Source organism: Antechinus flavipes, chromosome 4, assembly GCF_016432865.1.
Source record: "Antechinus flavipes isolate AdamAnt ecotype Samford, QLD, Australia chromosome 4, AdamAnt_v2, whole genome shotgun sequence".
NCBI lineage: Eukaryota > Metazoa > Chordata > Mammalia > Dasyuromorphia > Dasyuridae > Antechinus > Antechinus flavipes.
In genome coordinates this window covers 22,601,251-22,626,801 of record NC_067401.1, presented here as the reverse complement: position 1 = coordinate 22,626,801, position 25,551 = coordinate 22,601,251, and the positions used below count along the sequence as shown (strand labels likewise).

The window sequence follows — 25,551 nt, the reverse complement described above, 5'->3', positions numbered from 1 at the left end:
TAAAGATGGAATGGTCTGCCTGGGGGAGCAGTAAATTCTCTATCATTGAAGGTCTTTAAGAAGAATCTGAGGCTATGTCTCAGGAGTATAATAAAAAAGTAGATGATTTGTGCAGAAATTGGACCACAGCGATCGCTACAGCTTTGCAATTTTAAGTTTCTAGGTCCCGTCTTTCCTAACTGAAAGAGTATTCCTCTTTTTAAAATAACAGTTTCTGGTAGGAAACAGGATTTGGATATGTCATGAAGCTATCCTCTATGACAATTTTAGTATTCCTTTGTATGTAACATGTTATCTTATGTGAGTTGACTTAGGGGACTAGATGAAAGAAAAGACTTAATTTTTCCCTAAAACAAAAAAAGTAGAAAAGAATATCTGCATTAAATTCTTCAGAAGTTTTCCACCTTCACCTGTCCTTCCCACACATTTTAATTTATGTTGGTTTGGTTGACTGATCAAATTGTCCTTGATGGAGAAGTTAATTTCCTCAAATGTGAGAAGCATTTTACGAAAATAATTAGTGAAAATGTACAGGGGGAAGGTAAAAGAGCCTTAGGGTGAGATAATGTACCTGGAGGTATCTCCATGGAGGTACCTATCTTCCTCTATACTATTCCAGGTTAAACTTCCTATGGACAGAGAAAGATTCTTGAGTAGGAGATTCTTGAGCACTTCAGCTGAGTGAGCACCCCAGATGTGGTAGATTCTTTGGAGGTGAGCATCCTAGTCTTTTGAGGATCCTAATAGATAACGGTTAATCTATATCTATAAATCTAATCTATATATCTATTAGGATCATGGTTAATCTATTTCATCTTTAACTTATTTTAAATATATCTGTATCACTCAACTAATACTTTATTATAAAAATGATGTTATATATAAATGAGTCATAATTTTTAGAGTTAGGAGGTACCTCAACGGTCATCAAGTCCTAACTTCCACTAAATACATGGATCTTTACCACAACACTACAGATGAATGATCATTCAGTCTCTTCTTGAATACTTCCATTGATATAGAAGTCACTACTTTGCAGTGTTGCTTGTTTCATTATTGAATAACTCTATTTTCAGCAAAGTCTTTGCATTGCAGAGCCTATCAGACTTGGTTGATACATCATTTAGTTTAGCTGAGCTGATTTCTCTCCCCATTTATTTTTTGTTTGTTTATTTATTTTTGTTATAAGGTAGGGTTCTTTTGGGAGGAGAATTACAAGGACATATTTGAAAATGAAGGTGATATAAAAAGATTTCAATAAAAATAACTTTTCGAGGGAAAATTTTTTCCAATACTAAGTTTAAATGTCCCTCCTGCTCATTGGTTTTATTTTTATCATCTAAAACCAGGCAGAAGGTATATTTTCTCTTACTGATGACAATATATCACATTTTGGAAGCCAAATTATCGCATTCTCCTTGTCCTTGTTTCCCCATGCTAAACATTACCCCTTTCCTCAGCTGTTCCTTTAAGTTGGCCCTTTAAGTACCCCAATCAACATCTTTTGGACGTTCCTTTAGCTTGTCTGAAAGATACTCTGGAAGTATCTTCCTTAGAAATGGATACAACCTCCTAGGTGTGATCTGACTAGTAGGTTATGGAAAGCAAGGATTGTGTCACCTGGATGCCATATTTCTATTAATATGTCTTTTGATTGTAGCAGTATTTTTAGCAGCCATGTGATTGCCCTTCTGTCTCATATTGAAATTGTGATAAACCAAAAAATTCCCAAATATATTTTTTGTATGAACCACTACTTTATTTATCAATTTTTTGCACGTTGATTTTGTCTCCCAAATTTGACTGGAACTTCCTTATGGCCAAAGATTGTGTCTGTGAATTTGCAAGTTTGGTATCCAGTTCAATCCAAAATATATATTTACTAATTACCTAAGATTCTACTATACCTGCTATATATACATATACGTATATATGTGTGTGTGTGTGTGTGTGTGTGTGTGTGTGTGTGTGTGTGTGTATGTTTTTAGTTTAGGTCTATTGCTCAGCTAAAACTTAATGATTGATTCCTTTCTAGAGAGGAATACAAGAATTGTCACAAAAATTGTTTCAGGATCCATTCAGATTTTGTTACCAAAACATTATTTAAAATGGAGAAAAATGTGATAATTACTGGAATTGGGTTCTAAAAGCTTAAAATTAGAAATGGGAAGAACTTTTATGGTCTAATTTCTATTCAAATTATGTAGGCTTTTTAAATTCAATAATATTTAATTTTTACGATTATATGTAAACATTCAACATTTATTTTTGTAAGATTTTGAATTCCAAATTTTCTTTTCTCCTTCCCTTCCTCCCCACCCAAGATAGCAAGCAATCCGACATAGATTATACATGTACAATTATTTTAAATAGATTTCCATATTAGTCATATTGTGAAAGAAAAATCAGAACAAAAGGGAAAAAAACACAAGAAAGAAAAAGCAAACAAATAAAAAAAGTGAAAACAATATGCTTCTATCTGCATCAGTCTGCACAGTTCTCTCTCTGGATGCAAATGGTATTTTCCATCCCAAGTCTATTGGAATTGCCTTGGACCAATATATTGCTGAAAAAAGCTAAGTCTGTCATAAGTTACTTATCACATAATTTTGCTGTTGCCGTGTACAATGTTTTCCTGGTTCTGCTTGCTTCACTCAGCATCAGTTCATATAAGTTATTCCAGAATTTCCTGAAATCCACCTGCTCATTGTTTTTAATAGAATAACAATATTCCATTACATTCATATACTGTAATTTATTCAGCCAATCTCCAATTGATGGGTATCTACTTAATTTCCAATTCCTTGCCACCACAAATAAGGCATGCATCTTAAAACTCTCAAGTCAACCAGGCCTCCTAGGATAACTGATTCTTATTATATGTGGTATCTTGAAAAACTCACTTCTCCTTATTGATCTCAGCTTCTTTATCTGTAAAATGAGAGGGTTGGATTAAATGGCCTCTGAGGTTCATTCATAGACTTAGATTATAGTTCTAGAGGTATTGGTCTGTGATCTCACATCTACCGTTTTAGCACCCAAGAAATCCAATTTCACTTTATCCTTAGACCTCAATGTCACCTCAATCTCTTCTACCTGGGAGGACCTGAACATTTTTTCTCTGATCACAATCTCCTTGCATTTCTCTTCATCACTTCTATTAAACTTACTCTTCATTTAGTGTATTCTCTACTACCTCAAAGCTACTTTGTTTTCTCAGTTTATGATTTTACTTCTCTTCTGGCTTTACTTTCTTCCCTTCCTGGTACTGATAATTAACTAGATCAAACAAACACTTCCCCTTTCTTTAGTTTGTATTTTCATTTCCATCATTCACGTGTTCACAGATGATAATCCCCAACCCTGCCCTTAACCAAATAATCTGCCTTTTTGCTTTTTCCTCAGCTACTGAAAGCTGGCATTACAAGAGTATAATATATAGTGTTATATAAGAGGATATAATATAATAATAATAATGGGATTTACATAGCCCTTTGAGGTTTGTGATCATCACAACAACCCTGTAAAGTAAATGCCATCTATTATTATCCCCATTTTACAGATGAGAAAACTAAGCTAAGTGACTTGTTCAGGATCACACAACTTTTATATGTCTAAGACAGGATTTAAACTCCCAAATCTAGAATTCCATCTCCTGCCTGTCACTATCACAAACAAATATTTCTGTGTATGTAAAAATATGTGATACAAGTAAAATCTGATTATAGACTGGATAGAACAGAGGTCAAAATTAATATCAGATTAGATAAAAAGACAAAATGAGAAGACACTGTGTTTCAACAGGGTCAGTGTTTTTCATGAGACTTGCACTACACTTGAAGTCAGGTTAGAAGTGGATTCGAATCATGGAGTGTTACTTGGAGAAATGTTAGCTATGGATTCTATAAAGAAACTGACCTTGGAAACTAGGAGAAAGCTAACTTAGTAAATTTTTTTTCTAAAATCTAGTTATTTCATGTCTAAGACTGCTTGCCATCTAAGGGAGGAGGTGGAGGGAGGGAGGGGAAAAGTCAGAACAGAAGTGAGTGCAAGAGATAATGTTGTAAAAAATTACTTAGGCATGGGTTCTGTCAATAAAAAGTTATAATTAAAAAAATCTAGTTATTTGACTGATAATCGATGGGAATTACATTGATAATGTTAATATTGGGCACCCTAATCTTTAGGGTTACTCCCAGAATCACAAGAGAAGAATTCAGCCATGGATGGGAGTCTGACCCATAAATGAGAGTAGTTGAAGTAGTCTTAGAGAGTCTTTTTAAATCTTTATTCCCTTCAAGCACTTGGTGATCTAGCAATGCCAGCCACCTTGCATTGCCTTGCACAGGACCCTCCATTTTCTGACTATACTTTTTTATGGGCTGTCTCTGATAGCTGAATTTCTCTCTGGTCTTATCTCTCTCTTTGAATTCTCTGGTTTACTTCAGATTATTGTTAAACTTCATCTTCTCCATCTTTCTCAATCTCCCTTAATTCTAGTGCCTTCCCTCCATAATGATCTCCAATTTCTCTTGTGTATAATAGATAGTTGGTTGCCTGGATCTCCTCACCCTTATGCCCCCATTTCAATTGTGATTTCCTCAAGAATAAGAATTATTATTATTTTTTTTGCTTTTCTTTTTGTCTCTAGCAATTAATATGGTACCTGGCATACAATGGGTACTTAATAAATGATTATGAACACGAGAGAGGCTGCCCTCTATGTTAGACACTTTGTAAATTTCAAAATGTCCTATTAATCAATCAATAAATGTAAATGTCTATTCAAATGTTATATTAACATTGATATAAAGCTGTGTGTATATTAGTTATTATCATTGTCATTGGGAAAATTTTGCCTGATAGTACAAAACTCTAGCTGAAAAGATTTTGAGCATCCATTAAAAGGAACTATAAGGAGAAAGAAGGAGACAGAAACTGGGGAAAGGAGAATGAAGGAAACAGTTCCCCTAGAAAACCTGACGATGAGAGCTGACTAAATTTTATTCCAGAAATTCCCAAGTGCGGTTTGTCTCAGCCTTTCTGATTGGATTTTTACTTTTTAAATAGACATTTTTAAAATAGGAAATGGATTCTGCATATGTCTCTCTTTGGCACCTGATTGTGGGCCTAGAACATTTAGGTTTCCTTAGTTCATTTCATGAGGAAGTCTGGTGATCAGAACTATGAAAACATCCCACACTAGGAGCAAAGCCTGCACTCAAACACTGGCAGTTTTCAATGCGATTGAAACTTCAATTCCTCCCTGCCCTGTTAACATCTGAGTGTGAAATTGTGACGTTCCTCCGAGTTGTGCATTTATTTTTGATTCTTCCTTTTTTAAAAATGCATAATGTTCACTGCACACTGCTTTCACCTTATATTTTGCCCCACACCATAGTGCCTGCTAGAGATCTAACTAATCTCTTCCAATTTGGTTTCACAAAAGAAACATAATCCCAAAGAAATTCTGGGATGTTTGGTGTTGTCATTTTTCAGTCATATTCCACTCTTTATGACCCCATTTGGGATCTTCTTGGGAAAGATAATAGAATAATTTGCCATTTCCTTCTTCAGTTCATTTAAGGTGAGGAAACTGAGAGTGAAATGACTTCCCAGGGTCACATGGCTAGTAAGTGTCAGAGGCTGGATTTGAACCTAGGAAAAGGGATCCTCCTGACTCAATGCATGATATTCTATCCACTGCACCATCTAGCTGTCCTTTGGGTTGTTTTATCTGTTGTTGTTGTTGTTGTTGTTTTTTTTTTTAAAGAATTTTCTTCCCCAAGTTTCAAAATACTAGGATCCTGATATCATTGATCTAGAGATGGAAGAGATCTCAGAGGCTATCCAGTCCAAGCCCCTCTTTTTTATAAGTGAGGAAACTGAGGCACAGGGCGATGATATCACTTGCCCAGGATTCCATAGGTATTTAGTTTAAGGTATATGATTTAAACACAGTTCACTGACCTAAGTGCCAGGGCTTTTTTCAGAGTACCAGACTAGTTACCTGCCAACTTTTGAACTAATAGTTCTCCATGGGATATGGGGTCACAGTGTTAAAGAGATCCATTTGTGGCTATGCCTTTTGGACATGGTCTAACCAATTCCAATTGTTTTAGCCTCTGCAGCCTTTCAGGAGTTACTCAAGTATTTATAGCTTCGTGCTTGAGTAAGCAGATAACATCATAACTGGAGGTGGAATAATTTCTCTGGTGCTTACTACCATGAAGGTCTTGGGTCAGAGGAGAATTGTAGTTTATATAGACATTAGGAAATGGAAACACATGCCCAGCAGGAAGCCATAATAATCCCTAGCAGGGAGAAGGTGATGAGATGCCCCCCAGTCATGTAGAAGGATATTAGAATCTTTGGGATGACATGGCCCTAGGAATGCCTTGATTTATGGTCATTTTTCTATTGGAGAATAGAACTCAGTAAAGAAAGCTAACTGGAAAAAATAAGAGGCTGACCCTGTGTAATCAAGCAATGACTTTGCTAAATCAGTGGTTCTCCAAGTGGAGTCCAGAGAATCCAGGGGATCTCTGAAATCCTTTCAGAGGATCTACAAACCTAAAATTAGTTTTTATTCTGAATATGGTAAATGTCTATAAATATAACCCACACAAACAGAAACTATTTGAATCGATCTCAATAATTTTTAATAGTGAATTGAGACTGAAAACAAAAGATTGAGAACCACTGTGCTAAAAGTTGAATTCTGCCCTTTGCTATATATTTTTAAAATATGGAATAATAACCTACTTTAAAAATATTTTTTTAAATCAATAAATATTTAATATGATCAAAAAATAGAATTGCTAAGACTACAGAATTTCAGAGTTGAGAGTAACTTTTGAGGCCATATAGCCTAAATCTGTATTGGAAAAGAAATCTCCCTTTATAATATACCCAAACAGTGACCATATGGGTCTCAATGGAAAATCTCCAGTGAAAGGAAAGCTGCTATATTGAGAGGACTTGCCTTCTGCTTTTAGATAACTCTGACCGTTAGGAAGGCTTTCCATGCTTCAGACTGGAATATGTCTCTCTACAATATCTATTTTATTTCTCCTTATTCTGCCCTCTAGGGTCTGTCAGAACAATTCTAATCATTGTTTGGTGAGATAGCCTTAAACACAGCCACCAGCTTCTTATCCAAGTCTTCTTGAGGCTAACAATTCCCACTGCTTTCAGTTCTAAGTTAGGAGGTCTAGTATCTGGCTTGGTCTGCACTCTAGCTCACCATTCTGGTCACCTTTTAGCTGCTCAATGTCCTTCCCAAACGCAAGTTCATCATCTTCCCATAATTCTCTAGATGTGGTTTGAGCAATAGGATACAGCCCAACCATCTTCATTCAACCAGACACCATATTTTGCCTTGATCTGATCCTGAGTTAAGGGACTTGCATGATTTCCCTGTGGCTAATTTGGCTTTTCTTTCTCCTTCCCCATTCTCCCACTCCTTCTTTCAATTCTGAGCCTTCATTGATGGCAGTGAACAAAACAAATCTGATCCCATAGAAAGAGTTGCTTTTCTAGCTGTTTAAGGGACATCATACAATTTCTTTCCAGTCATCAGCCTTCACACAAGCTACCAAGGACCTTGTGGGCCCACACTGTCTAAAATTGGACCCTTTGCTACCTTCTAATCAATAGTTTCCCAGGACTTGTGCCCCCCAAGATAATTTAATCTTGAAAGACTCTGGAAAACTTTTTAAATCCCTGAGCTTTTGCATGGGCCACTCCCCACCAATGCCTCATTTATCCTGCTTAACAAAATACCTCTTTTCTTTAAGATAAATCCTGGGCATCATCTGTACAAAGTCTTTCCCAATCTGCTCCTCTCTCAACTGCTAATGCCTTCTCTCTTAAACCATTTTGCATTTAACTACTTTGAATTTATTTGTTTTATTAACTTTATATTTATGTATGTGTATCTATTTGTCACCCCTTCCCCTCAACTAGGATATACGACTTTATTTATTAGGGATTGCTTCCATTCCTTCTTCTTGTATTCTCAGAGCCTGGCATGGGACCAGGACATAGTAGGAACTTAATAAATATGTGTTGGTAACAATGATGAATTAGGATTGAGGGGAGATGAGACAGCCTGATTTTTTTCACCTATTTAATTTTCTGTTTAGTTATAAAGTGCCTTGATTGGTAATTGTACAACTTGTCAACTGCTATTTAAAAGAGATTGAATGGTATTTAAATCTGGTTGACTCTGAGCATCACCTTTGTGATATTGAAAACTGGTTTCTGCAAGATATGGAGGATGGGGAGAATTCATATATCCATGACACCCAGTGGTTTGGTGGAAGGAGAGCTGGGTTTGGAGTAAGGGGACCTGGTTTAAATATTAGCTCTGTTACTTAGCTGCCCCGTCCTCTACAGTCCATGTACTTCCCATTGATTATCAGGCTGACCCAATTACTTTTAAGACCTGAGTTCAAAACCAAACTCATACATTTGCTAGCTGGTGATCTCTTCACCTCAGTTTCCATATCTGTAAAATAGGCTAGATAAAGAAATGGGAAACCATTCCTGTATCTTTGCCAAGAAAATCTCTAAAATGATGTCACAAAAAGTCAGGCATGCCTGAAACAACTGAACAACAATAATATTTAATAAGATGATTACATAGTAATTGTTACATAAATACCCCCCCAAAGTCTAGGACACATTCTTCCTTAGATACAAATAGCCTCAACTGGGAGAGTGGGCACAAAATTAATGTACAAAATATGTTACTGGGGAAAAATCTTTACAGCTTTCTTTGATAAAGGTCTCATTTCCAAGTTATATAAAGAATTCATTCAGGAATGGAATAGAGGCAACATTTTAATATATTCAAAATATATAAGGAATTGATTTAAAAGAAAATGCTGTTCCTCAACAGATAAAAAAGGAAGAAATACAAGTTACCAACAATCATATAAAATATTCTAAACTATTACTAATTAGAGAAATGAAAATATAACCAACTTTGAGACCTAGTACATTTAAGCCTTGCTTAGATAATAAAATAGGAGATAATAAAAATAGATAATGAATAAGATAATATTAATATTATCCAATATAATAGATATTATTAATAATAAAATTATCATTTAATATAATAATATATATTATTTAGCATAATATATTATGTAGAATAAATATATTTTATTATATATAAATAAATATAATAATAAAAAAGGAAAATGGCAAATGCCTGAAGGGCTGTGAGAAGACAGGTGCTCAATTTTTGTTGAACTGTGCATCAACCCATGCAGCTCTTCCCAGTTTCCTGTGAAATGGTTCAATTTCTCCTTCCTTATGTTTTTTCCCCCAATGTACAAAGGTAGTGAGGAGGGACACATATAGTGTGAACACACATGGCTCCCAGCTCATTGTTACTGGAAAGTCTTTTCTTTCCTGTTCTCCTCAAGTTCCCCTCAGGTTTTGTTCTCTTTGGGCTGTGAAAGTTGGGGCCTTTGTAGAGTGCATAGGTAGCACCAGTCTCTGACACAAAGGGTCACACTCCCTGAAGCTACCTTTCTTTGAATGACTGACTATTGTTCCCAGGTGAATGTCTTCTCTCCTACTGGGTCAGTTTCTCTGATCCCAACTGATCCAGTTTCCATGCTTGACACTTATCTACTTTCTCAGATGACTAGTTCAAATTAGAGATATGAAGAAGGAGCAGGAGAGTGAGAGAGAAAGAGAGAGAGAGGAAAGGAGCTACCACTAAACTGGTTCACTGCTTGATCATGTCCACAGCTAGACAGGCTGCTGATTAGGACACTGCCTAGTGCCTATTGCTGATTCTAACAACTATTCATATTGCTGCATTTGACCTAATCACTTCATAAAAAATATAGGATTGGATTACTTGCTTTCTAGGGGAGGGGAATGGGGGAAAAGGAGGCAGAAACATTTGTAACTTAAGATTTTCCAGGGATGAATGTTAAAAACTATCTTTGCATGTATTTTGAAAATAAAAAGCTATTATTAAAAATAAAGAAAATATAGGGTGCAAATAATCTTATTTACACATTCAAGACTTGGTCAGTCCATTGATTGATTCAGTTGAGACATGGGGACATTCAGTTGAGACATTGGGGTGAAAAGAGAACCCTACCCTTATATATAAATGTATACACACATATATCATAGATGTATATATTAGCACCTACGCACTATTGTATACACATACAGTACATATGTGTGCCTGCATATCCGTGTATATCCATGATTGAACCTGTGAAGGGTATAAGGAACTCTTAAGCAAGGAAATTCTCTCTACTAAGAGAGATTGGCAGTTGTTCTGTAATTTATATTTTACAGCTGCTTGGAGTGCTGAGATTGACTGATTTATGCAGGATCACATAGTCAGTATATATCAGAGGCAGTATTTGAACCCAGGTTGTCCTGAGTTTTGGGGATTACCAATATGACCATCTCTCTCCTCCAAGCCTCATTATATACAAAGTAATTTCTGGGGAGATGGTGCAAATCTAATATGAAGGATGGAGAGTATGAACTGTTCAGGAGGACAAGCTTTTTGCTATGAAGGTTTGCAGAATCCTTTTCTGGGATGTTCATTTTACCTTTGGTATCCAAGAAGCTGGACCATGCCAGTGGACACACTCCTCCAAAACTGTCTTGGCAGAAGATTAAATAAGGCTGATGGTAACCAACAGGTCTCAAGCCCATTGGTGAAATAGGAGGGTATCCCCACCAAGCATGTACCCAAGGACATGAAGACATATTTCTCAGCAGAATGGGTGGATGAGAATGATTTCTTCCAAAGGCCATGAAGGCAGCTGAGGCAGGTGTTATTGAGTTCCTAGAGCTTGGTCAGACATCAAAGACACCAAGGTCATCCACCACATCCTGGGCCATCACCAGCCATCCTGACTTTTGTCTTACTCTGTGAGGTCACTCTGAATGAGAGTCTGATGACTGTACAACTCTCCCTCACTTAAATCCAATTCACAGATCCTCAAGTCAAGACCTTACCCTTGATGTCATTGGTACTCTTCAAAAATTAAAAATAGACAATATAAAAGGCAATCTGTTAATAGTAGAAGAATTATGTCACAGTGCTATTTATGTGGCTGCTGAACATAATATTGTTCTTTCATCAGAAAGCATATATCGACTGCTTTTTATATGCCCATCACTGTAGATGGATGTGGGATGTGGAATATAAGAAAAATATAGGCCATCCTTCCTACCCTCAAAGAGCTTGCTAGTCAAGGAGATAACTAATGAAACTGAAACACTAGAAAAAAGGACAAGCTAGTGAGTCCTTAGCTTACAATCTACAGAGAACTCATGGGAAATAGCAAGCAGTTGCCAGGATCTGTCTGCCACTAATTAGCTGGCTATCACAACAGAGAGCAATGGCAGCAGATCTCTAGTCGAAGAGGATTGAAAGGGGTCTAGATGGTGGCATTTATTGTAGCACAAACCCAAAGATTTTCCCCATTTGGAGGTCCTTGTGATCCCAGTTTTCAGCTTCTACCACCTTTATTCCTTCATCTGTTATTCCCAGTTACTAGTCTTAGTCAACAAGCACTTATAGTTACTACATCACTCAATAAAGAATTATTAGGAACCTACTGGTTCCAGTCAATTTGTTAGATACTGGACATATCGAGACAAAAGGGAAAACTGTCTCGGTCCTCAAGGAGCTTACAGTCTAGCTAGAGGAGACCAGGTGATTCATTATATACAGAATGAATATGGGAACTTTCCTGGGCTGGCTTCTTTCAGTTAGTTTGATGCTTGGCTATGTAATCCATTGTTGCTGGTACTTCAGGTGCATGAGAAAAAGAAGATGCCTGATATTGCCCTATAGTCTCTAACAACCTTGAAGTGATCACAAGATTGTTCTATAGGCTTGTCCCTCTCAAACTGTTGCTCATTCACTTACTTAAATGGTGACCAGGGATCTAGGAGAGCACCATCATATAGCAAATATAAAAGACCAAGAAAAGACAACAAGCTCCATCTCAATCCCAGACATGGACTACGTGCCCAGCAGAATCTGCACGGTGGCAAGCTTGGTGGTGAGCCACAGAGACAACCCTAGAGATTACATGGCCAGTAGAGATTGCACACGAGGCAAGAGCAGTAGGGAACCCATGCAACAGACGCATGTTGTCAACATAAGAAGAAGATACTGTGCTCCTTGGAGTGCTGGAGAACTTGCCCCTCTCCTTATGTGCCCTGGCTTCATAGATTCCATTCATATGGGTTTTTCCCTGCATGTTGCCTAGACATGTCCATTCTTCTCATTTGTGATGTGTACATTTGTGGGAAAGTATGTCCGAGATTTGTGGGGAAAATGTGTTATTGTGCTTTTTCTTGCTAGGATGTATTATCACTTTGCACTTGTGTTTTCTGGCTGACTAGTAAAAGTAAGTGTATAGGCAGGAACTTTCAAGCTATGTTTTCGAGTGAATGTAACCCCACCAAGTATCTTGAATGTTAGGTTGGTTCGTTCAGGAGATGCCTGTATGAATGTGTCTGTTGGCAGCAGGTGGGGGGCATGGGAGCTTGACTCCAAGGTGTTAATGAAGATTTCAAGATGGTATTTGTCACATATTCATATCTATTCCATAAACTAGTCCAATAGGCTCAGAAATCTGACTTTTACTTTGGATTAATCCAGGATAACTTCTAGAATTTGAGACACTTTCTGGCACACAGTAAATGCTTAATAAATATTTGTTGACTTGTAGAAAGAGATATTTTTTGAGTGGTGCTCACGTGGTGTTCGTTGCTTTGAGATTTTAGAACCTAAGGATTCTTGTTTAGCTGCTAGAAGGCTCCAGACAACTATATCAGGATCCTTTCAAAGGCTGGAGGCAGGAAATGGAAGATCCTCAATAGAGATTGTTAAGAAAGTTTTCTCTTTTTTTTTTAAATTTTATTTTATTTAATAATAACTTTGTATTGACAGAATCCATGCCAGAATAATTTTTACACGACATTATCCCTTGCAATCACTTATGTTTCGTTTTTTCCCCTCCCTCCCTCCTCCCCCCCCAAGATGGCAAGCAGTCCTATATATGTTAAATATGTTGCAGTATATCCTAGATACAATACATATTTGCAGAACCAAGCAGTTCTCCCGCTGCACAGGGAGAATTGGATTCAGAAGGTAAAAATAACTCGGGAAGAAAATCAAAAATGCAAATAGTTCACATTCATTTCCCAGTATTCCTTCTTTGGGTGTAGCTGTTTCTGTCCATCATTTCTCCAATGAAACTCAGTTAAGTCTCTTTGTCAGAGAAATCCACTTCCATCAGAATACATCCTCATACAATATCGTTGTCGAAGTGTATAATGATCTCCTGGTTCTGCTCATCTCACTTAGCATCAGTCCATGTAAGTCTCTCCAAGCCTCTCTGTATTCATCCTGCTGGTCAAAGAAAGTTTTCTCAATAGTCCTTCTGAATCTTCTCCTTTTTGTGTAAAGCTTTGGCAGGATTGGTTAAATTAGAAGCAAATTATATTATAAATAAATGAGGATGTGAGTTATATGAGAAATAGTGAGATATAATGGATAGATAGCTGGCCTAAGACTCAGAATAACCTTTGCCTCTGACACAGATTAATAAAAAATGTGAGGGAGACAGTTGAGTTGAGACAAATTATTTAAACTTTCCAGGCTCCATACAATTCGCTAAGACCACAAGATACAGAGCAGTCATCGATTTTCATTGCTAGATGGAGTTTCTTTACCTCCACTGAGAAAATCACTCTTCTGAACAAAACAACAACAAGAGGATCATGAAAAGTCTGTGAATTCATTGATGTGGTGGAATTCTAGTATGGGAATTCCCTCCATCAAAGCAGATCACACGTGATTCAGTTGTTGCATCCTTGGGTGTTGTCTGAGTCACTGAGAAGTGAAATGGCTTACTTGGGATCACACTGCTAATGATGGCAGAGGCAGGATTTAAATCCATTTTCAACACTCTAGCCACTTTATGACACTGGCCTTGGTTGGAGTCATCTGGATCTATAGTGGACAAACCATGAAGATATGGCCATTGACTGAGACATAGGCTGACAGACGCAACTATGGTGTGCCGGTCCTTGTTAAAATCTTGTTAAAATCTATTGATTTTTCCCTTAAAGCCTAGGGAAAGCTATTTGCGAGCAATCTCCTGCTTATTTACAAATGTTCTTTATTTCCTCCTTGCAGTCTGTTCTATTCCTACCACACACTGCGTTAAAATGAGCTTTGTACCCATAATCCGTGAATGATGATGCCCAGAAAGGCCTGGGATCATTTGCAGATAATAGGGTTGGTGAGAGGTTCAGGGCTGTGCAGGCTTGGCCATTAATGCTTAAGTCATCAGAATAACTCTTGATTCACTTAACTCGGGGGCATTTAGAATAGCACAGCCTTATTAGTAACACTTATGCCCAACGAGAGAAGGGTTAGCATTCCCTATGACCAGTTGACCCAGGGCCATTCCTTTGAAACACAACCCAAAGGTAGGAAATTGTCTTTATAAAATTCAGTTATTTAAATTGTGTCAAACAGTTACACAGTTTTAAATGGTTGATTTTGAAGGTCAAGTGCAGCATGGTCATGAGAAATGACATGCACAGACCAGTTTGAAGAGGACCCTGATTTCCCTTCTTGGTGTAAATTCTACCCACCCCAAGTTCCAGTTTCCACATGGGGCCATCAGTTAGGCCTGTGAGAACAAAAGCACCATGCTAAAGGTAGCCACATTGACAGGGATCGTTGAAATGGGATTCAAAATTTTTTCCACTTGCAATTTCATAAAAGAAATTTCTCATATTTGGAACAGTGAAAGGTACAGGCGATGGGGAAAAAAAAAGAACATCTAGAATGTGGAACAGTGGAAAGAGTGATAGCTTTGGAGACAAATACCTGGGTTTTAGTGTTGTCTCTACCACTGGTACCTGTATAACCTTGGGCAGATTATTTAATCCCTCCAAATTTTAGTTTCTTCATCTGTAAAATGAATAGACTGGTTCAATGTAGACACAAATTTAAAGCAGCTCTTTTTGTGGTGGCAAACAACTGGAAGTTAAGGGAGTGTGCATCAGTTGGAGAATGACTGAACAAGTGATGGTATGCTAACTCAATAATTAGAAATTATTATAGGGACAGTTTCAGAGAAATTTGGGAATTGATGAAAAGTCAAGGGAGTAGAACTAGGAAAGAAATCAATACAGTAACAATATTATGAAGAAAAAGATTTAAGAACATGCAATGACCAGCCATGATTCCAGAGAATCAATGATAAAATATGCTCTCTCCCTTCCCACCCTTAAGAGAGAAGGTACAGGACCCCAGATGCAAAATGAGACATATATCTTTTGGCCATTGTAAAGGTCTGAAACTCTGAATTGGTGCACTGGAATCAGACAACCGAGCACTTAAGGCTAATTACCTATTGGACAATAACTTTATTAGCATATGCTTGGAAAAATGGCCCTTCTCACTATTCTGTGCTGGCTCGATCTTTTGGTGTACACAAATAATCGTAGGAAGGATTAGAGAGTGGAGTGACCCAAGCCAGAGTCACTTTGCAGGAGGACGAGGAGAAGGGAGGTTGGTCGGTGGAGAGCTTGTGGCAGTTTTGTCCATCCCTTTCACTTCTCTTTCTAAAGACCAAGGACTTTTGCTTATCCTGACTCTGGCTGATTCTGAGGCCTCCAGGGAGCTAGCCCAGACTTCACAGGCCATGGCCAATGAGGGAATTTGTTTTGCTTGATGATGTATATTTATTATAAGAACCAAATGTCAAATTGCCTGTCTTCTCAATGAAAAGGAGGGGAAGGAGGGAGAGAATTTGAAACTAAAGTTTTAAAAACTGGAAGTTAAAAATTATTTTTACCTGTAATTGGGGAAATAAATAAATCAATAATTTGAAATTGACAAAGTTGTATTTTTTTCTTCCAATAAAGGATAGATGAGAGGAAGAAAAATAGATGTTTCTGTTAATCAAAAAATAGAATTAAGTTAAACAAGTGAAATAAGGACTAGAAGGCCTTTTAAGATCCCTTCCAACTCTAGAGCTGTAATTTTATGTCCTATTAATGTCCCTAACTTTCAGAGACAATACCAATGTATATTGGTATAAGGAATTTTCTCATGTGTTAGCTTCCTATACAATGAAACACCAGGTCCAGTCCTTATGCTTGTCCTAAGTCCTTTCTTAAACACTGGGGATACAATTAGAAAGAGAAGGCAGACATTCTCTACTTTCAAGAAGCTCACATTTTAATAAAGAGAGTCTTTCTCCCTCTTTCTTTGTCTCTCTGACTCTCTCTCTCCTTTTCTCTCTTCCTCCCTCCCTCCCTCTGATTTTTTCCTCCCTTTCCCTTTTTCTTTTTAGTTTCTCTGTCTCTCTGCACAGACACATGCCATGCACATACACATACATATGTATGTGGGTGAATATATATGTTCTCTGTGTATATGTATTTATATATGAAGTTTCAGGTGAAAAAAATCCATCTCTAAATTTATAATCATATGGTAACATTATTTCAGTGTAAATAGCCACAGGTAAGAAAAGGTCATTTTCCATAAATAGATGTAATTCAAAAAATCCAGTCAAGAAGATGAAGAAAATGAAGTGAGTAGGAGAAGAAAAAATGAAGGAGAAAAAAAGCAGCAAAGAAAGAAAAGGAACCTGAAATTCAGGAATTACTCAGTTCAAATAAGGCTTCAGACACCTTATTGCTATGTAACTTACATAACCTTTGTCTGCCTTAGTTTCTTCAACTGTAAAATAAGGATAATATTATCCAGTTTGCATGCCTATTTTCCAAGGTTGTTTAAACTTTGTTAACCTTAAGGAAGAAGAAGATGATGATGATGGTGATGGTGAAGAAGAAGAAAAAGAAGAAGGAGGGGAGGAGGAAGTGGAAGAGGAGGAGAAAAATAATAATAATAATAATAACAAGAAGAAGAAGAAGAAGAGGGAGAAAGAAAGAAAGAGAGAGAGAAAGAAAAAATGAATATGATTATCTGAGGCATCTAGGTGCTGTAGTGAATAAAGTGCTGCACTTGACACCTGCAAGACCTGAGTTCAATTTTAGATTCAGATGACTATTATAATTTTGGACAAATCTCTTGACATCTACTTGCCTCAATTTCCTTATCTATAAAGTGGGGATAATAATAACATTTACCTTAAGGGTTATTGTGAGGATCAAATGTGATAATGATTATATTATGTTTAGCACAGTATCCAGCACACAGAAGGCAATAAACAAAAGTTTGTTATTATAGTTATTAATTATTATTAATATGACCTGATGAGAGCGAGGAACCTATCTCTGGCTGATCAGTCAGAAAGTCCATCAAAAAGCACTCTCAGAGGTATTACTTGGAAGTACTCTAGCCACTGGGTGACAAACCAAGTCTTGCAGTAGGACATAGGAGACTTTAGAGTCTGATGTGGAAGAGGAAGAGGGAAAACTGTGAATGACCTTGACATTTAGTCCAAGCAGGCAGGAATACCTGGACCATGAAAGTCTCTTCTCCATGAAAATGGCTATAGCTAAATTGGATGACTGATGCACCAATGCTGACATCATCTTATGAGTGTATTCGAGGATAGAGCTGACTAAAATTTGTTCCACCTTGGCTCCCCCATCCCCCATGAGTAAAACTCCTGCTGGGTACTAGAGATGCACAAATGAAAAATAAGACATCCTTGTTTTCAGTCTTTCTATAGTTTAATGATGGATAAGTCTCATATCTGAATAAGTAGGGCCCAATGGAGAACAGATTACTCAGGGGAGCTCTGGGGTAGAAAGGGCACATTATTTTATTGACGATGTTCAGTAAGACATTTGAAAAGGCAGAGATAATTTCCATCTGGGAAGATGTGGGAAGGTTTCATAGGAAAGGAAGCATCTAGGCTGCCTTGAAGGAAGAAGAGAAAGGGAAAAGAATAATTATCTACTATATTCCAGATATTGTGCTAAGCACTTTACCAATTTATCTCATTTGACTCTTTGTCTTATCTATAATTATAGATAATTAGAATCCCCATTTTACAGTTGATGAAACTGAGGCAGACTAAATAATTTGCTCAAGTTCTCATAACAGTAAATGATTGAGGCTGGATTTGAACTCAGGTCTTTTTGTCTCCATGTCCTGTGTTTTGTCTACTACACTACCTGCTCCCTCCAAAAAGCAGAGGATTTCAGTAAGAAAAAAGGAGGGAGTGAATATGTTCCAATTATATAGTGGAACATGCATGAGCATCTCTGTATGCAAGTTAGAAAAATAGAAATGTAACCAAAGAATTGTCAGTAGTCAATTTTGGCTAGGAAGTGGAAACTCAAAAAGGATGCATAGTAAAATAAGTCCAGAAAAGTCACTTGGAGTCAGATTGTAGAAATTATTGAATATCAGACTAAGAAGTTTGTGTTTTTATCATAGAGAACATGGGAAATTTTGATGACAATTTGGGTATTTGTATTTGAATCTTGCTTTAGAAAATTTGCAGGTGGATTAGAGAGGAGACACATTTATTAGGGATCCCAATAAGAAGGGAATCATGATGGTCTAGGCAAGAGCTAGTGAGGAACTGGATCTGGTTGGAGCCTATGTGTATGGCTCAGTTTACATGTTTCAACCGCTAGTCTCTTTGGATGCAAGGTAAATTTGAGTTAGCTTGATTTCTGTCTTGTATATGTCTTTATATGTATAAGTTGTCTTCTCCATTAGAATGTAAGCTTCAAGAGCCTTGATATTCCCATTGCTGATCACAATGCAAAATAGTAGCCAATTAATAAATGGTTGCTGTGTAATGGGAGACTGCTGTGATCCTCATGTGAAGGAGGCTGGGAAATCGGCTTCCAGAAAGGCACCGTAATTTGTAGTTGAAGTTCCTGGCTCTTGGATTTGAATATTTGCAAACATTCTGTAATTGATCCCAGGCTGCTAATTACTCTTCACAAGAACACACCCATTCAGGAATGGGGACCACCCTTACTTTGGCCAGTTACTAACTTTTCAAGGAACTCTAGCTCTGGCTAGGCAGCCCATTCACAATCCATCTCTTCATTACTTTCTCCCTAACTTTGGCAACACTTCAGAGGTCTTATTGTATGTAGACTTCCACAGATGTGAAAAAAATGGCCGAGACAGAATGGTTGGGACTTGAAAATTTATGGGAGGTGAGACTTGAAGGAAAGGAAAAGATCATAGGAGTGTAGATTCAAAACTGGAAGGGATTTTTAAGGCTATTTAGTGCAAATATATAGCTCAGAGGTGGTGACTCAGTTAGCATAACACAACTAACTAGTTGGTATTACAGGCAAGATTTTAACCTTGGTCTTCCCACCTGTACTCTATCATCTTGGTGACATAGTCTCTAAGATATCATGAAAGTATCAATTCCGGGTGATTGGGAGGATGGGGACTTATCAGCAGAAATCAGCAAACAGGGAAGAGGTACAGGACATTTGAAAGGAAATTATGAGCATTGGACACATTGAGTTGGGCGTAGGGAAAGGAGAGGCATATAGTTGGAAATATTTGTCAGGTAAATGTAAATTTCAAACTGGAACTTTCTTGTGAGAATGGGGATTAGATATTTAATTTGGGGAGTCATTTAATAAGAGAAGGTCACTGAGAGATTATCTAGAAAGTAGAAGATCTAGAATAGAGTCTTGGAGAACATTTTCCTTTCTTAGGGTATGTGAGAAGGAATTAAAGGATTCTGAAGGAGAAGACAGTAGTATCCCAACAAGGGAGAAGAGAGAATCAAGAAGAAGAAACAGATGGCCACTAAAGTCAAATGAGGAATCCAGGAGGAGAAACCGATAGAGGTTGCATCCCAATGGTTGCCCTATATTGGGTATATTATGATTCTATAAAGAAAGACTTAAAATATCACTGATATTCTTAACAACTACAAGCTAAAAAGGACACCAAAGACTATCTGGTCCAACTTCTTCATTTTATGGATGAAGAAATTGTTTCCAGAGAGACTGCCTAAGGTCACACATTTCATAGGAGAGTAGAGACTTCTACCCAAGCTGTCTGCCTCCTATTCTAGACTTATTTTTTGGGTACAATCAATAACCAGTCTTAGAGGCAGGAAGACATGAATTTAGATCCTACCTCAGATACTAATTAGTTATATATAAGTCACAATTTCTCTGAGCCTCAGTTTCCTTTAAATGAGAGACTTGGTTGGACTGTGGCCTCTAAACTCTCTTCTGGTTCCAAATCTATGACCCTGTGTTCCATGCTCAGGTTTCTAGCTATTATAAGAAATCGTGACATAATCTTGTGGACAAATTTTCTCCTGAACAATCATTATAAAGGACTAGAATACTACCCCCACTGATTCCACTGGATCATGAAAAATGATTCTTGGGCTTTGTTTGCCCTTTATCCAGAGTCCCCACATTAGCTTGAAAGTTGTCTGGCTAATGGTAAGTTTTTCAAAAGACAAATAAATCCTCTTCCGAATTGAGAAGCAACTCTTGTACATTCAAAGGGCTGAAGATTTGATGATAAGGATAGCATGAAAACATCATTACAAATTGCTGTTAACCTCCCCCCCATGTCTCTATCAATAAAGGCATGCTGGGAAAGAGAACTTAGAGCTAGGGAGGAGGCCGTGGATGTAGGGGCAGGTTTCCTCTTTATATTGTGTTTAATAGTTCAAATCCTTATACAGACTGATTCATGTTTATTTCTTCTCCCTCCAGGGGATGGCCAGGTGGATTTTGATGAATTCATGACAATCCTGGGCCCCAAGCTGGTGTCTTCGGAAGGTCGAGATGGTTTTCTTGGGAACACGATAGATAGTATATTCTGGCAGGTAAGACATGTTTTCCCCTGAGAGACTGTTTGAGCATAAGTATGAATGTTGACCTGAGACTGGCTTTAACCTGAGCCTTATGCTACCTCCCTAGTACTAAGGCAGTTGTGTTATTGGTTGAGTGTGTGGTGGGCTGTATACTGGTACCTTTGAATGAATCAACTTTCTGAATATTTAAGGTTTTGGCAAAACATTTCTGTATTTTCCTCTTAATTTGAACAATAGTGAGCCTTGTCACTCATTCAGACAGCTAACAAAAATATATTAATCAAGTATTGTGCTAAACACTGGGTTTCAAAGAAAGGCCTTGAGGTGGATTTAGGACTTCTCTCTCTGGAGTCACATCCATCCGTCTCAATCATGGGAATTTAAGAAAAAGCCAAGATGAGTGTGTCTAATGAAAAGCTCCGTCTTTGATGTTGGCAGCCAAAGAGGCTTGATGGGAGAGGCTGGGCTAATGATAGCAGCCAAGAAGTCTTGGGGGAAGAGATTGGGCTGATGATGGCAGCCAAGATTCTTTGGTGGGAGGAGCTGGGTTTGAGATATGACTCTGACACTTAATATCTGTCTTACTATAATTAAGTCATGAAATATCTCTTATTGCTTCCTCATGAATGAAGTGAACATAAGACACAGATATTACCTTCTTCATAAGAAAGTGCTTTTTACTTGTCTATCCTGGTATCAGCCACATCTGGGTGAGGTCTATTATTACCTTCCACTTAATAAAATATTAAGGTGTCTTCTGTGAATTTACATGATTGCTTTGTGAAATCCTGTTCATTTCCATATTTTTGACAACCTCTTGGGTTCATGAGTTTCGCATGTTTGCTAACGGCTCTGTTTTATTATTCATGGATACCAATCCTGTGGACTTTGGTCAATGTGTGTCTTTCTTCTATTTTCTGCATCATTTTGTGGTCTTAGATCTCTTTTGGGTCTTTGATTTTTGTGACAATAATAATAGATATGTATCAATAGTGACCCCCTTTCAGAAATGGTTTCTGGTGTTTTTTTTTTTTTTTTAAATTTTAGATAATTATTTAAATAATACCTTTCATATTAAAATTGGCATATATTGGCTGTGTGATCCTTGGCAAATCACAGCTTCTCACTGTTCTGGGTATCACTGTAGGACTGTAAGCCTAAAGTACCAACCACAATTGGTAGATGGAATTATTTCTACCAAATAAATTATAAGTGCAGGTTAATACTAATTTTTAAACTGTAGTTATTAGAGACTTAGTTTTGAATCCTGTCTCTACCATTTACTGACCAGATCCTGAATCTCTTCATGCTTCAGGGATCAACCTATGACTTATTAACCAAGCCTTAGATTTATAGATTTAGAGCTGCATAAGAACATTAAGGCCATCTTCTAATAGAAGAAGAGCTCCTTAGATAAATGGGTCATTCGTTTCATTTTTGCTCTGTTTTCTCTGCACCTAGCCCAGTGCATAGCACAGAGTAGGTGTTTAATAAGTTATTGCGGGTTGATTCTAAATCTAGTCCCAGCCCCTCAAATAATAGGTAAATTAAGTTAAAGGGTAGAGGAATCCCTGAAAGTGGGAGTTTGTTAAGTTGACAAAATTACCGATCCTTTTTATTTTCATATAAACCAAGAGAGGTTAACCAGAATTAGATTGATTCACTCTGGTGCTAACTCTGCTCTGTACTCACTTATCAATTCAATAAACTAAATGTACATAAACTAAACAGCTACAATGTGCAAAACACTGTGGGAAATTAAAAAAAAAAACCCTACTATTTAGGGAGACTTATTATGGGCCAGATGCTCTGGTAATCACTGAAGATAAAAGGAAAAACTTTCCTGCCTTTAAACATCTTCTGCTCTAGAAAGGGAGTCAACTTCTATATATGTGTCCATATATGCAGAGTATATATAAAATGAATACAATTTCATTTGGAGGAGAAAGTTGGGAGAAGCAAGGAAGGTTTCACATGGAAGTGAGAGCATGAACTGAGTATTGAAGAAAATCAAGTAGGCTAAGAAGAAAATGCAGTGTAAAAATATGGAGATGAAAGATGGAGCATTCTACAGATTATGTGTGTGGAACAGAATGAAGATTGAATCATGGATTATGAAGAGAGGGTTAATGTATAAGAAGCTGGACAGGTAAGAAAGGACTAGCTTGTGAGAAGCTTCAAATACCAAACTCAGAAATATATATTTCATCCCAGAGGAAATAGGGAGCCACTGAAGTTTGTTGAGTAGGGACATGTTGTGACATGATCAGACATGTATTTTAAAAAGATAACTTTATTAGCTATATGGATGATGCATTGATGTGAGGGGAAGGATAATTAAGAGTTCACTATGTTCCAGGCACTGTGCTAAGGTATTTTGATTCTCATCACAACTGTGAGCTAGTTGCTATTATTATTCCCATAGTGGAATTTAAAGGTTAAGTGAATTGCCTAGGGTAAATGTCTGAGGCTGAATTTGAACTCAAATCTTACTGAATCAAGACTCCATTGCTTTACTTAGCTGCCTGAGAGATCATAAAGGATGAAAAGTAAGAAAAAGTTCATTAGATTTGGCAAGATATTACTGATAACTTTGGAGAAAGGAGTTTTAGTTGAATGAGAGCTGTGGAGATACTGAATGTAAATGGCCTTTTCTATGAGTTTGACTGAAAAAAAGAAGAGAGCTATAGGACTAAAACTAGTAGGATTGGTAAGATGTAGTCAAAGATTTTTGAGGAAGGAAAAAATATTGTATGAAGGCAGCAGAACAGAGACCACTAGATAGGGAAAGACTAAAGGTAAGAGAGAAAGAAGTAGAGGTGATAGTGAGGGCAGCTGGATGTGTTCTTACTGAGGTGAAGGACCATCTCTTCCACAGAGACTGGAGCAAAAAAGAGAAAATAATGGGAAAGATGTCAAAATACTAAGAGGCAAGGAGGAAGGAAGGAGAAAGTACTCAGGTTAAGGAAATTTGTGCTTGATTTTGGTGAAGTATGAGGTGAAGTCTTCAGCTAATAGTGTAAGGGAGAAACTATTTTATGAGAAGCTTGATGAGAGACCAGAAGGTTTGGAACAGCCATTATAATAGGTGGCATAGAAAATTAATTAAGATGGGGCAGCTAGGTAGAGCAGTGGATAGAGCACCAACCCTGAAATAAAGAGGACCTGAGTTCAAATCTGTTCTCAGACACTTAACACTTCCTAGCTGTGTGACCCTGGGCAAGTCACTTAACCCCAATTGGCTCAGCAAAAAAAAAAAAAAAAAAAGAAAGAAAATTATTTAGGAGTGGTAGAAGGATTGTCATACTGCACTGACATTGGATAATCTAAATTTGTTAGCCTAGTTATGACTTCCCTGAGCTCTGTTAAGCAGCTTGTGAATAGAAATAAAGATGGCATATGCAGGAGTAATATAGCATTGGGTTTTGGCAAGAGAAACATGGAGGAAGTGAAGAGTGTAGTCAGGCTACACTATAGGAATGGTGGCCTGGAAAAATTACTAAGTGATAGATTGGAGGTCATGTTGAGGTTCAGAATAGGTTTAGAAGAAGTAAGGTATTGGGTGAGATAGTGATAGATTAAAATAAGATAAAGGAATGTTGCATTTGATCATAATTTATCATTGATATGTTGAAGATAAAAAATGGAACTGTAATGAGTGATGACAAGATCAAGGTTATTATCATGTCTGAGTGTAGTTGAGATGGAGTAGAGGATTGTGAGAATTGAGTAGGTTGAAGGAAGTGGGTTGTTGAAGTGGATTATGAAGGGAGAAGGTAGAGTGAAGAGGAAAACAACTCAGCACTGAAGTCATTGAAAAAATGGAAAAATGTTCTGGGAGTTAGTAGATAACAGTCTCCAAGATCTGGATTGGATGGCAAATTTGGATAGAATGAACCTCATAGGAGGATAAAATGCCAGTGAGAGGAATAGGAAGGGAATCTTCAATTGGATAATGAAGTACAAGAAGCACTGAGGGCAAGGGAAAAAGAACAGCCCATTGTGGCCAAGGTCCAGAATGACCTAGACTGCATCAATTGAGCTTTTCCTTAGCTTAACTGCCCATCTGTACTTTAAATGATGCCCACCAATAAGGTAAGTCTTTGACTTCTCAGTTGCCTTTATTATAATGTAGCTAATGGCATTTCCCTTGGCCAATGCTTCCTTCTAGGCTGTCGCTCACCCAACTCTGGGCTGACATTTAATTGAATAGCAGGGAGAGGGTAGAAACGGTCATTAATTCTCACCAGACAGCCTCCTCCGCCCCTTCTCCCACTGTCTGCCCATAAAGGGACAGCATGAGATATAGCATCTAGTCCTGCTTGCAAAAATGTTAAATTCCTGGGGTTTGAATGATTTTTTTCTGGGTTTTTTCCCAAACTGTTTCCAGCAATGGCAAAAAGTGGTGGTTATGGAGGAGGAAGAACTGCAACAGTGCAAACAGAGATTTTGCCACTGGGACATTTCTTGCATGAGACTGGGGGAATGGGATCTTCTGAAGTGCTTAGGAAAGGAGAACCTGTAGGGAATGCTGGTTAGACTTATAGAACTTTCATGGTCCTAAAGATGGCATGGTCTTGGAGAAATAGCACAGAATTTAAAAACAGAAGACTTGGGTTCAAATTTGGGCTTTGCTACTTGCTGATTGCGGGACGCTGGGCAGGGCACTTTACATGTAAAATAAGAAATGTGAACTGGGTGATTTCAGGTATTC

At 37.5% G+C, this 25,551-nt stretch overlaps 1 protein-coding gene across 2 annotated transcripts in view; it reads left to right on the top strand.

Moving 5' to 3' along the window:
- Nucleotides 1-25,551, top strand: part of CALN1 (calneuron 1) — a 395,181-nt gene that overhangs the window by 182,309 nt on the left and 187,321 nt on the right. For both annotated transcript variants that reach the window (XM_051992010.1, XM_051992011.1), the window contains exon 4: nucleotides 20,737-20,849. In XM_051992010.1, the coding sequence (XP_051847970.1) occupies nucleotides 20,737-20,849 (113 nt within the window). The remainder of the gene's footprint in view (nucleotides 1-20,736; nucleotides 20,850-25,551) is intronic.